This window comes from Sorex araneus, chromosome X (assembly GCF_027595985.1).
Source record: "Sorex araneus isolate mSorAra2 chromosome X, mSorAra2.pri, whole genome shotgun sequence".
NCBI classification, from domain to species: Eukaryota; Metazoa; Chordata; class Mammalia; order Eulipotyphla; family Soricidae; genus Sorex; species Sorex araneus.
In genome coordinates this window covers 130,828,210-130,841,976 of record NC_073313.1, presented here as the reverse complement: position 1 = coordinate 130,841,976, position 13,767 = coordinate 130,828,210, and the positions used below count along the sequence as shown (strand labels likewise).

The window sequence follows — 13,767 nt, the reverse complement described above, 5'->3', positions numbered from 1 at the left end:
CTTACTTCTAGCTCCATATTAAGAACCACAGTACTGCGGGTGCATATGTTGTGCTAGGGATTGAACTCAGATCAGTCAGATGTCGACAGAATGCTATAACTGCTGTGCTATCTCTCCAGCCCCATTGTTGAATCTTTATTGAGAGGTCTAGCTTCCCACTGCCTTGGTGACAGGATCATCATCTCTGTGAAGATTACATATCAAAAGTATGATTCCTAAGACCTTGAACAAGATATTCCTTCCAGTCCTGCTTTTCCGATTCATGACCTAAATCGCCAAAGAGACACAAGCCCAAACAGCTGAAATTCTTGGACACAGCAGTTACCCCGACTGAAAACTCGGGTGTCCAGGGGATGGGTGCGGCCATCTTCTGAACCTGCCAAGGCCCCCGCAGCTGCATTTATGCCCAGAAGAGCATTTATAAGAAATGTTCTTACCTGGGCCACTGGGAATTTCTATTCTGTACTTTCCAGGTTTTTTTTTAGTCACAATTATTAAGAATGATGATAACTTTAATGGTAACATTTCATATATACAATGTTTGAACATTACAGCTAGCAACAGAATGTTATTTTCATTCCAGAAATGTTCTACAATCTGCTCATTCACCTTCACCCTTGGTAAACTGAGTTCCATAGGCTAGCTTTCAAATTATCTTCCCATTGGCTATGTTATTCACTAACTTTCTTTACATCCCACACAAGAGATAAATTGTTGTTTGTCACTTTTCTTCTGACTGACTTCACTAAGTTCTATCTAGAGAACAAGTCCATCTATAAAAATAATACACTCTACTTCCATCCATGTAGCAGAAAACTGCATTATTTCATAATTGTTATAGTTAAATAGCATTTCATTGCATATATATAAATCTTAAATTTTGTAGGTCAAATTATTCTCCAAACTAAGAAACAAGGTGATAGTAATATGGTATCACTTCTAAATCCAAGTAAGGTTTATATGTTATATAAATTAAATATATTTTTATATTTATCTACTTGTCTATTCTTGGGAACTAGGGTTTTTCCCAGATCTTGGCTAGTGTGACTCTAAAGTGAACTTTAATGACTCAATGAATTTCCTCATGCAAACAGAAGCAAGAGTAAATAGGTAGATTTACCTAAAATTAAGATGTTTCAGGAGTGTGAAAGAAATTTTATGACTATAATAAAAAGACACCCTTCATACTGGAAGAAAATCTTTCCTCACAACTCATCTGGCAAAAGTTAATATCTATGATTGAAAAGCACTTGTAAAACTTAACAGTAAATCTGTTTGCAATTAACAGTCACAATTAAGCAATTAGAATGTCCAAAAATGAATATAATGAATTACCATAAAAGTACAATGGTTATGTGAATAGTAATGAATTTCATTTTTCATTTTTAATATAAGCTTTTAATATCTGTGTTGTACTGACAAACAATTTCAAGTTCATATAAAGTCATAAATCACATGTATCAAATATTTAGGCTTTTTTCTAACCTCATTTGGATCCAGAAGTGATAACATATTACTCTCACCTTGTTTCTTAGTTTGAAGAACAATTTGGGCTACTAAATTTGAGATTTAGTATCTAATTATATGCTTCAAATTTTAGGTACATAAATATAATACTTATGATTCTCCTTTAGCTTTATATACAGATGACTTAGCCATTGTTTCATTAACAGGTACCACTACAATAGAAAAATATGACCTTCGTACCAACAACTGGATAGATATTGGTATCATGAGTGGACGTAGGCTTCAGTTTGGAGTTGCAGTTATTGATAATAAACTTTATGTTGTTGGAGGAAGAGATGGCTTAAAAACTTTGAATACTGTGGAATGTTTTAATCCTATTGGCAAGATCTGGACTGTCATGCCTCCAATGTCAACACATAGACATGGTTTAGGTAAGAGCTTAATTGCATATAGTATCCAAAACTTCATAGTTAATAGAGCTTTACAAAAATGATATTGATCTAAAAATTTTGAGGATTCAACCAAGCACTTGGTGAAAATATCTCCTAAATTCTGAAAAGTTTATTCTAATATCAATGTCTTATGAACGTTTTCTTGATAAAGCAGCATTTATTAATTCTGCTTTAAAATAATTTTTATGAAGTCTATTTGTCTCCTATCATTATTTTAAAAGAGGTACAATTTTAGAACTTATTCATTTTTGGAAATAATAAATTATTGAACAAAAATTGCAACAGGATTTTTTGTCTATCCTTGAGCACTTCATGTGAGGGAGATACTATGTTTCTAAATAAAGAAATTGTGTACCATCTTGAAAGAAAAAAAGGATGCAGGTCTGTGGAAAGGATATTTAGTGGTGAAAAATATCTTTTTATTTAATAGGAGCTCTAAAATTATCCTTTATCCAGAGGTTCTCATTTAGTTAAACAGCAAGAAATTGAGTTAAAATATCTGTAAGGGTGGAGAATTTTTATTTTCTTGAATATTTTCCTTGGTACATCTTTTTAATACTATACATTATATGTTTTGAATGTTTTAAATTATATTTTGGGATTTTTGAGATAGTGCATAGAGTTTTCTATGCACATAGAATAGTGCATAGAGATAGGGTTACAATATTTGAATGCATGTGGGTGATCTTGGAATGACATATGGTCTGTATAACACAGCAGGGTGTCCCAAGTACAGAGTCAGGAATAGCCTCTGAGTGAGCATCGTGGGTGTGTGACGTAAAACACACACACATACAGAAACACACACACATGCATGCACACACGCACACGTAATATTTAATGAAATGTTTTCAAAAACTAACCTTTGCTTAGCTAAGAAGTGGCAGAGGCAAGACTAGTATTGATTGCCCAAATTATCTGACAATATATTAATGTCAAAATATACTTGATATTCCTAAAAGAATTGAAGAGATGATGAGAATATATCACAAATATGTTTATTGAAATAGTGAAGAAGCTGCTGGGGAAGAGGGGGGGTGGGTGGTTGGCAAGGGTGCAGACAATTACATGAATTCCCAAAGCAAAGAAACAATAGCAAGAAAGGGGATATTTGTGTTATTTCATTATTCTGACCTAACCACAACAAAATTCTGCATAATTTCATGTCCTCTTTATTTCTAAAATTAAAAAAACAGTGATTATAAAGACCTACCACTGTTAGCCTTCACTTCTAAAAATTATCTGAGAATCACTGCTATATATTATGTAGAGCTTATTTTCAGGCAGACACATTGAAATTATGACAGGAAATATTTGGTCCCTTTTTCTGGAAAAATGGTTCCCTAGAAAACGTATTTTATATTATCTCACTTGAATTCAGCATTTCAATATTAGTACCGTCCTTTGTTATCATAACTAGATCTAAAAATTTTCTCAGGGTTAAGAGGATAGATTTATTTTGATCTCAGGATCAGTAAGTCATGCATGTACAAACAAAATCATTTAAAAATGCTTCCATAAAGTAACACTCTCCATTATGTAATGAGATTTCATACAAGTTCTACCCATTAGGTGTAGCCACACTTGAAGGACCAATGTATGCTGTTGGAGGTCATGATGGATGGAGTTATCTAAATACTGTAGAGAGGTGGGACCCTGAGGGACGTCAGTGGAATTATGTGGCCAGTATGTCAGCTCCTAGAAGCTCAGTTGGTGTTGCTGCATTAAACAACAAGTAAGTGAACCCACACATGAAGAATGAGCAGTTTGTTCTATAGTCTTCTGGAAGAGAACTTCAGTGATATGTTCCATCAATAAAAAAACATTCCCAGTAACTACTACATCCTAGTTATAAATAATAAAACAAAAACTTTCGTTGGAACCCTCTCCTAATAATGCTGCATTTTTTTTCTAAAATGGGTATTTTGTTAAGTGTTCTGTAGGTTCTTACTCTCCAATATATAGTCCTGGGACAAACAGAATTGATTATTTCTGAGATATATTTAGAAATGCTGGAACATGGCCCTATATATTTTTTTTTGCTTTTTGGGTCACACCCAGCAATGCTCAGAGGTTACTCCTGGCTTTGCACTCAGGAATTACTCCTGGCAGTGCTTGGGAGAGCATATGGGATGCCGGGGATCTAACCCGGGTCGGCCGCGTGCAAGGCAAACGCCTTACCCGCTGTGCTATCGCTCCGGCCCCAATGGCCCTATATTGTTAACTCCTGAATCAATTTTTGTATTCATGAGATACCTAACTGTCATGCATGCATAATAAATTTAATAAATGTTTTCAGTGGTAAACGAGTAACAATTATACCCTTAAAATACACTGCTTTGGGGATCAGCAAGATAGTACAGCAGGTACGGTGCTTGCTTGCACGCAGCAGACCCAGACTTAATTCTCGGCATCCCTTATGATCCCTAGTCAACCAAAGGAGTGAATTATGATGATAGATCCTGGGCTAAGACCTGAGCACTGCAGGGTATGATCCAAAAACTAAAGCAAAAAATTATACTTCTTTGCATTATGACTTATTTTTTGACTTATGCAACTTCAAGTTAATAAGAGAAATTTTGTTCTTTCCCACATCTACTCCTGAGTAGTCTGGTTTGCTACTTCTAGCATTACATCCAGCCATATCATTCTAAAATTATTTCTTCTCAATCACTTGACTATAAAAGCAAACTAATATGCTAAACCAAGTTATGTTAGTTGTAATTAAGAACTTGAATTGTTACTTCTTCCTGGCAATTATGTGCTTCATGAAAAGGGATACATGAAAACGATCATCAAACTATATTAAAAACTTACTTGAATGATAAGAACTTTAGGCATTAGGATTGGTAACTGCCAAGAGATAGCTTTGTGTCTATACTGACTATATGTAAATCCAATGTCTAAGTATATAAACGACCCCACTGGAAATTTTTATACAGGTGGCATTTGGTCCCTTGTACAAGGAGATATATGACATATCTATAATTAAGAGACTTTGATTATAGTTACTTAAATCTTACATACAGCTCAGGGATGACCTGAATTTTCTCAGGTAACTAATTATATCTTACTACCATGACAGAACAGACTAAAATAAGTACATCTGACTCATAATTTTATTTTATTGATTTTCTATTATTCTCAGCTAAGCATGAAGGGTGATTTGGGGCATATGGTTAGGTGTTATTCTATTTGGATTCAAGGTTAAATTAAATTATACTTATAAAAAGCTCATAAAAAGAATTAACATTGTAAATATTATGAGCTAAATTACATAACTCACAAATATTCTTAGGTATTTTGTTTATTACTGTTTATTTTGTTTGAGACCATATGTGGTGGTTCTCAGAAACTATTCCTGGTTCAGTATTGTGGAATCATTCTAAGAGGTGCTCAGTGGACCATTCAGTGTTGGGTATTGAACCCAGCCTCCAGCATACAGAAGTCAGCTAATGTAGCTCCCACTCAAGTTCCTCTTATTTATTGAGTTAATGTCTTATTACTGACAAATGTTTTATACTAAATTAAAAATAATAAGCCTTCTGATTCTAATCATTTGAACTTAATAAAATTGTAAGGTTTCTGGATTTGAATCTTGGAAAAATCCTATTATTTAAAACCATTTATACTTAATTTTCAGTATTATGAGGTATAATTGGGAAATATTGGCAGTATTTTTATATATTATTTCGCTAACCTTGGTTTCACATGTGAACTTTTAATTTATTAATAAATTAGTATTAGCAGTTAATTAGTAATTAATGTGGAAGGTGTTGTTAGCATAAATTTTAAGTGCCCTGAGGTATCACTCCATTCATAAACTGAGATCATTAGACACAAAATAAATAGTAATGGAATAGAATATGTAGTGAAAAACTTGAAATGTTTTGAACAATGTTCCCTTATTTCCTTTCTATTCAAAAATTGGAATTAATATAGGTGCATAAGCATTTCTCTTTTTTTTCTAGATTATATGCTATCGGTGGTCGTGATGGAAGTTCCTGCCTCAAATCGATGGAATATTTTGATCCACACACTAACAAGTGGAATCTTTGTGCTCCAATGTCAAAAAGGCGTGGAGGCGTAGGAGTTGCAACATACAATGGTTTCTTATATGTTGTAGGGGGCCACGATGCTCCTGCTTCCAATCATTGCTCCAGGCTTTCTGACTGTGTGGAACGGTAAAATATTACTATACTTTTTGATGTGTTTATTTGTTTATATTTTTCATAATGTAAAAAGGTCGTTAGACTACTATAAAGTCATCTTCCACGTGTTAATCATTTCAGAAGATTATTTAACTTTCAGTTTTATCATAGACTCAAAATATTTGCACCCTCCCTTATATATTTCATGAAAATGATGATTTCGTGATGTGTTTTTCCCCAAGCTATGGAGTCAACCTCCTGGTATTATATGCTACTATTCTTGGGTATTAGTCTCCTACTCTGTTATTTTATATTCCACAGATGAGTGCAATCTTTCTATGTCTGTCCCTCTCTTTCAGGCTCATTTCGCTTAGCATGATACTTTCCATGTTGATCCACTTATGTGCAATGTTCATGACTTCATCTTTTCTTTTTTATTTATTTATGTTTTAGCTTTATTTATTTTTCAATTAGTAAGTTACAGTGAGGGCACAGTTACAGATTCACACATTTTCATGCTTGTTTTAACCTCATACAATATTCGAGATCCCATCCCTCCACCAGTGTCCATTCTCCACCACCAATGAACCCAGTATACCTCCCATCCCCCAATCCCATCCCCCCACCCCACCCCGCCTCTGTAGAAGGGCATTTCAATTTGTTCTCTCTCTCCTTTTGTGTGTTGTGGTTTGTAATAGGGGTATTGAGTGGTCATCACGTTCAGTCTCTAGTCTACTTTCAGCATGCATCTCCCTTCCCGCGCGGGATCTTCAGTCACATTTTACTTGGTGTTCCCTTCTCTATCTGGCATGACTTTCCCCCAGCATGTGAGACCAGCTTCCAAGCTACAGAGCCAACATCCTGGTATTATATACTACTATTATTGGATATTAGTCTCCTACTCTGTTACTTTTCTTTTTTTTTTCTTTTTTTGCTAGTCTCCTACTCTGTTACTTTTCTTTTTTTTTTCTTTTTTTGCTTTTTGGGTCACACCCGGCAATGCACAGGGGTTACCTCCTGACTTTGCACTCAGGAATTACTCCTGGCGGTGCTCAGGGGACTATATGGGATGCTGGCAATCAAACCCAGGTTGGCTGCATGCAAGGCAAATGCCCTCCCCACTGTGCTATCACTGCAGCCCCTACTCTGTTATTTTATATTCCATAGATGAGTGCAATCTTTCTATGTCTGTCCCTCTCTTTCTGGCTCATTTCACTTAGTATGATACTTTCCATGTTGATCCACTTATATACAAAGTTCATGACTTTATCTTTTCTAACAGCTGTGTAGTATTCCATTGTATAGATGTACCAAAGTTTCTTTAACCAGTCATCTGTTCTTGGGCACTGGGTTTTTTCCAGATATGGCTATTGTAAACAGTACCACGATGAACATATAAGTGCAGATGTCATTTCGACTATACATTTTTGTTTCTCCAGGATATATTCCCAGAAGTGGTATTGCTGGATCAAATGGTAGCACAATTTCTAATTTTTTGAGGAGCGTCCATATTGTTTTCCAAAGGGGCTGGACCAGTCGGCATTCCCACCAGCAGTGCAGAAGGGTCCCTTTCTGCCCATATCCTCTCCAACAGCGGTTCCTTATGTTCTTTTGGATGTGTGCCAGTCTCTGTGGTGTGAGGTGGGATCTCATGGTTGTTTTGATCTGCATCTCCCTGATGATTTATGATGCAGAGCATTTTTTCATGTACTTTTTAGCCATTCATATCTCTTTCTTGGAAAAGTTTCTGTTCATTTCTTCGGCCCATTTTCTGATGGGGTTGCATGTTTTCTTCTTGTAGAGTTCAACTAATGCTTTATATACCCTTGATATCAACCCTTTATTGGATGGGTATTGGGTGAATATCCTTTCCCATTCTGTAGATTGCCTTTGTATTCTGGTCACTGTGTCTTTTGCGGTGCAGAAGCTTTTTAGTTTAATGTAGTCCCATTTGTTTATCTCTGTTTCTACTTGATTGCTTAGTTCCGTGTCATCTTTGAAGAACCTTTAGCTTCAATATTGTGAATGGTTTTGCCGACCTAGTCTTCGATGTACCTTATGGATTGTGGGCTGATGTTGAGGTCTTTAATCCATTTTGATCTGATTTTTGTGCATGGTGTCAGATCGAGGTCTAAGCCCATACTTTTGCATGTGGTTGCCCAGTTATGCCAGCACCATTTGTTGAAGAGGCTTTCCTTGCTCCACTTCACATTTCTTGCCCCTTTATCAAAGATTATATGATCATACATTTGGGGTTGTGTGTAGGGATATTCCACTCTGTTCCATTGGTCTGTAGCTCTGCCTTTGTTCCAGTACCATTCTGTTTTAATTGTTATCGCTTTGTAGTGAAGTTTAAGGTTGGGGAGGGTGATGCCGCCCATCTTCTTTTTCCCAAGAATTATTTTAGCTATCTGTGGGCATTTATTGTTCCATATGAATTTCAGGATTGCTTGATCGATTTTTTTGAAGAATGTCATGGGTATCCTTATAGGGATTGCGTTAAATCTGTATAATGCTTTGGGGAGTATTGTCATTTTGACAATGTTGATTCTCTGTATCCATGTGCAGGGGATATGTTTCCATTTCCTCATGTCCTCTTTTAGGCTTCTCTAGATATAGTATCATATCATCTGCGAATAGTGAGAGTTTGACTTCTTCCTTTCCTATCTGAATGCCCTTAATATCTTTTTCTTGCCTAATGGCTATTGCTAGTACTTCAGTACTATATTGAAGAGAAGTGGTGAGAGTAGGCATCCTTGTCCCTGATCTTAGAGGAAAGGCCCTTAGTTTTTCCCCATTGATGATAATGCTTGCCATAGGTTTGTGGTAGATGGCTTTGACTATCTTGAGGAAAGTTCCTTCAAGACCCATTTTGGTGAGAGTTTTATCATGATCGGATATTGGATCTTGTCAAATGCTTTCTCTGCACCTATTGATATTATCATATAATTTTTATGTTTACTTTTATTGATATAATGGATTATGTTGATTGATTTCCAGAGGCAGGGTGGGGTGGGGGGATGGGATTGGGGGGTGAGAGGGATACTGGGTTCATTGGTGGTGGAGAATGGACACTGGTAGAGGGATGGGCTCTTGAACATTGTATGAGGGAAGCACAAGTACGAAAATGTGTAAATCTGTAACTGTACCCTCACGGTGACTCACTAATTAAAAAATAAATAAATATAAATAAATAAATACAGCCCTAAATTTGTAAATCTGTAACTGTACCCTCACAGTGATTCATTAATAAAAAATAGTAAATTAAAAAAAAATAAAACAGAACTAACAAGACTCAAAAAAAACCAAAAATAAATAAAAACAAATTTACTGTGTGTAAAATCAAACATGTATTCAATCTTTTTGATGAGTTTTTGTATTCTATTTGCTAATCTTTTCAGACTTGGCACCATATAATGTAAAATTCTTTCCAGGGAGAGGTGTTAGTAGTGTTTTAATCTCTACTATGTTACTTAGGTTTTGAAAAAAACACTTCTTTAAAAAAGATAATACTGTTTGGAATGAGTAAGTGTATTGTTTTTTAAAATAATTATATAATCTGTAGTTATAGCATTTTCAATTTTTTTCAAGAGAGAAATCATACACAAAAGTAATGTTAAATATTAATAACTAAATAGCAGTAAAAAATTTACAGTCTGAAATGTTACCAGAATTTAGGTAACAGATATAATTGCCTATTGTGGAGTCATGTGAAATTCATGAAGAAAAAATGTAGGTTTCACATTATTATACTTTAGGTAATAAGGTTAAATAGTGTTTAAGGAATTCATACTATTTATGTAGAAAGTTGCTAAACAACACCAACACCTAAATGTCCATGGTTCTCTGTTTTCACCTCTAGCCTGACATTTCTTTCCCACTACAAGTCCTCCTATTATTTGTTGATTGACAGTTATTGTTTGGTACATATGTTTTCTCCCTGCAGCACCACCCTCTTGTTTAGTCCCTTTACCTAATCCCCACGTAAATGCCAGTCAGCCTTATAATTTTTCCCACCCCCAGCCCCGATCTGGTGCTGTTAGTTTTGCGATCATGGCTTATTATTGGCCTATCATTGACTGATATTGCCCGTACTCTTGATTTGTTTCTATATGCCACAGATGAGTGATTATCCTATAATTTTCCTTCTGCCTCTGCTTTCGGTTCCATCTTAGTTGCCATTAACTTCATACTTCATAAGTTTATTATTTTCTAGCAACTGTAGTGTGTGTTAACTAATATGATTGTCTAATTCCTTGATCTAAGTCTGTATTGCTCTAAACTTTCTCCTTAATAGTGCTTTTGCTGTGTCCCATGCTTACAATAGTTTGTCTTTATTTTCATTTATTTCAAGGAATCTTTCAATTTCGTCTTTAATCCAATATTTATTCTATAGTATTTTGTTCAATTTCTAATGTTATAGCTTTTATTATTTAAAATTATGTTGATTGAGATTTTGTGGTTTACAATACTATTAACTATGGTTTCTCATACACATACTTCCAACACTACATCCATCACCTGTTCAGCCTTTCCCTCACCCAAGAACCCCAACAGCCCTGTCTCTCAAGTCCCCCAACTCAGTTGTGTGGGTAGTTCTCTCAGTATGTCACCTTTGGACCTTCGTTGCTACATTGCTGTATATCTTTCAATCCTACATATGAGAAAGGTCTTTTTGACTAATTTCTCTCAGTAAGTTATTCTGTAGTTCCATCCATATTGCTGAAAATTGCATGGTTTAGAGCTTTTCAACTTAAAGTTTTGGTTAGACTTTTGGCCTACTTTCATGTTACTTTGGTCTAAATATATTTGATATGATTTCTAATTTTTATGGCCAATCAAATTATGTCTCAGACGGTGGTCTAGTGTGGAAAGTTATTCCATGTGCACTGGTAAGAAGGAGTATTGGCTTTTTGGTGGTGGTGGGTCCTCTGTATATCTCTTAATCCCACTTCTTTTAATTCATAATTTTTGAATCCTGTTTGCTTGTTGATGTTCTTTCTGATCAACTTGTTAAATGATGAGAGCAGCGTGTGAAAGTCAAACACTAACACTGTGTTTTCATCAGAGTATCTCCTTAAATACATTAGCAGGAGCTTTATAAATACGTCTGACCTCACTGGGTGCATATATAGTTAAATTGACACAAGTTAAATCCATTTTAAGGGATCACGATCCCTATCTCTTAATCACTATATTGTCCAGCCCAATCTCTTATTGCTTCCTTTAACATGAATTCTATTTAGTCTGATATAAGTATGGCCATCCCTACATTTTTAGTGTGCCATTAACCTATATGTTATTTCCTAACTTTTCACTTAAGACTTCATGTGTCTATTGTAAGCAGAAAAATGTTGAATTATTTCCTGATCTATCTTGCAACATTTATGCCATTGACAGATTTTCAGTCCATTGATTTTTAGAGATATTATTGATATTAAAGTGTTTGTTGCCATTTTCTTTAACTGTCATGGTCATTTATTATATTCAACATTTGTTTTTTTATAGGAAGTCTTTTGGTATTCTTCTAAAGCTTGTTTCCATGAACAAAGCAAAAATGTTAAAATTACACATATTTTTGCTAAGGTTTTTTTAATTTCTTTGCTGTTTTGCATAGTGGACAGCTCATTAATTTTAAGAGGTTTCTGAATTTGAGGTGATTTCTCATTTAGTTGCTATTTGAGCTTCTCTAATGAGTTTCCCTTTCTTACCATCTTCTGTTTTGTTAACCTATTCATTACTGAAATAGAGAATAAATTATCTTATTACCCTACTAATTAGATCTTTTCTAATTTTCTCCAATTATATTTCAAACCATGCTTCATGTATTTCCAAGTCTTATGAGGAGTCTTTTAGTATTTTTAACTGTTACCTACCATTTGTGAGTTTAAATTATGCAATATTATTTATTTTTTGTTCTCTGGAAGTTTCTATGTTAGTATTGTCACCTTTCTTCTGGGTGATGTAGCACTGCACTGTCATCCTGTTGATCATCGATTTGCTTGAGCAAGCACCAGTAACATCTCCATTGTGAGACTTGTTACTGTTTTTGGCATATTGAATACACCATGGGTAGCTTGCCAGTCCCTGCTGTGAGGGCTTAATACTCGGTAGCTTGCTGGGCTCTCTGAGAAGAACAAAGGAATCAAACCTGGGTTGGCCGCCTGCAAGGCAAACATCCTACCAGCTGTGCTGTCATTCCAGTCTTCCGGGTGCTACTGAAATAAATTATGTTACTTCCTCCTTTCATACTTAACTTTTATATATCCTTAAAAATTTTTAATTAGTCTTCTATAAAGCATATAAATGTGTACCTTGGTTTTCTTTTAAAAACCTTCTATGTTTTCTTCTTAATTAGTTCTTTATGGATCAATAAATTTCCTCTATGGTTTTAATGGGACTTTATTTTAAAATAATATAAAATGAATTAAATCAGATAAAGTTGTTCAGTTCATTAATAGCCTTGTTATTGATATTAATGTCCAAATAAATATTAACTTCCCATTTGATATATTTATAACTGTTTCAATAACTTTACCTTTTCAGGACAGTAGAAGAGTAAAATTATTGACATAAAAATACAGTATTGATACATTTTTAATTGTCTCAATATTTTACCTTCTCAGGACAGTAGAAGACTAATGTTATAGAAATAGCAATAGATAAAATACTATTTTTATATTATCTCAACTATTTCTGTTTAACTGAGAATTTTGTACATTAGTATTACTTCACCTATTGTCTTGTAATCATTTATACAATTCCAAGTAAGCCCTTTAAAGTTCTGTATACATATAATAAATCAACTCATTTATCATTACTTATCTAAAATATTGACTCATTTCTTAATTTTTAAAGGAAACTTACGTATAATGTAATTTTCAGTTGATTTTATTTCTTTTGGAACATGAAATACATTATTTTCTTGTATGATTCAGCAGAAGGCTGCTGAGAATTTTTTGATAAACTTATTGAAGATATCTAATAGGTGAATACTGTTTATTGTCTTTTGTTTCTTTCACAGTAATAACAATTACTGTCTTTTGTATAACAATTTTGATTATTTCTTAAGTTTGATCTTTTTAAGTTTACCTTGTTTGATTATTTTGTATGTAGTCATTCAGTTTTCCCAGTATGATGTATTGGATACACTTTGCTGTGAATTATCTCTTCGCATTGTGTGAATGTTTACATCTGGAATGTGAAGATTTACACCTGGACTCTAAATTCTGTTCCATTGGTCTGCGTACCAACATCTTTTGTACCAACAGCACACCGGTTTAATGTAGCCTTATAGGATAGTTTAAATAGGGAAAATGTATTATCACCCACCACCTTTTTTTCTCAGAATGGTTTTCCTGTTTGGAGAGATAGCAATGACTCTACAAAATTTGAGACTGCAAAATTTGAGATTCTACAAAATTTAGTTGGTAGTGTTCATATGTCCTTGAAAAAAATCCATTGGGATTTTTATAAGGATTGCATGAGATCTGTATTATACTTTGTATTTCATGGTCACTGTAACAGAATTGATAATTACAGTTTATAAACATTGAATAATCTCATTTTTCTGCGTTTTTAATAATTATTTATAATTTTCAAGGGAGAACTTTTTACCTCATTATGTAAGCTTATTTCAAAGACTTGAATGTTATTAAAATATTAAGTGAGGTTCACTCTTCAAGCCCATATACTAC

The 13,767-nt window shown here is 34.3% G+C and overlaps 1 protein-coding gene across 1 annotated transcript in view; it reads left to right on the top strand.

The window, feature by feature from the left end:
- The window catches only part of KLHL4 (kelch like family member 4), a 120,033-nt gene that overhangs the window by 63,025 nt on the left and 43,241 nt on the right, over positions 1-13,767 (top strand). The window contains exons 7-9 of the mRNA XM_004611644.2: positions 1,674-1,898; positions 3,492-3,654; positions 5,891-6,103. Coding sequence (XP_004611701.2) covers positions 1,674-1,898; positions 3,492-3,654; positions 5,891-6,103 — 601 coding nt within the window. The remainder of the gene's footprint in view (positions 1-1,673; positions 1,899-3,491; positions 3,655-5,890; positions 6,104-13,767) is intronic.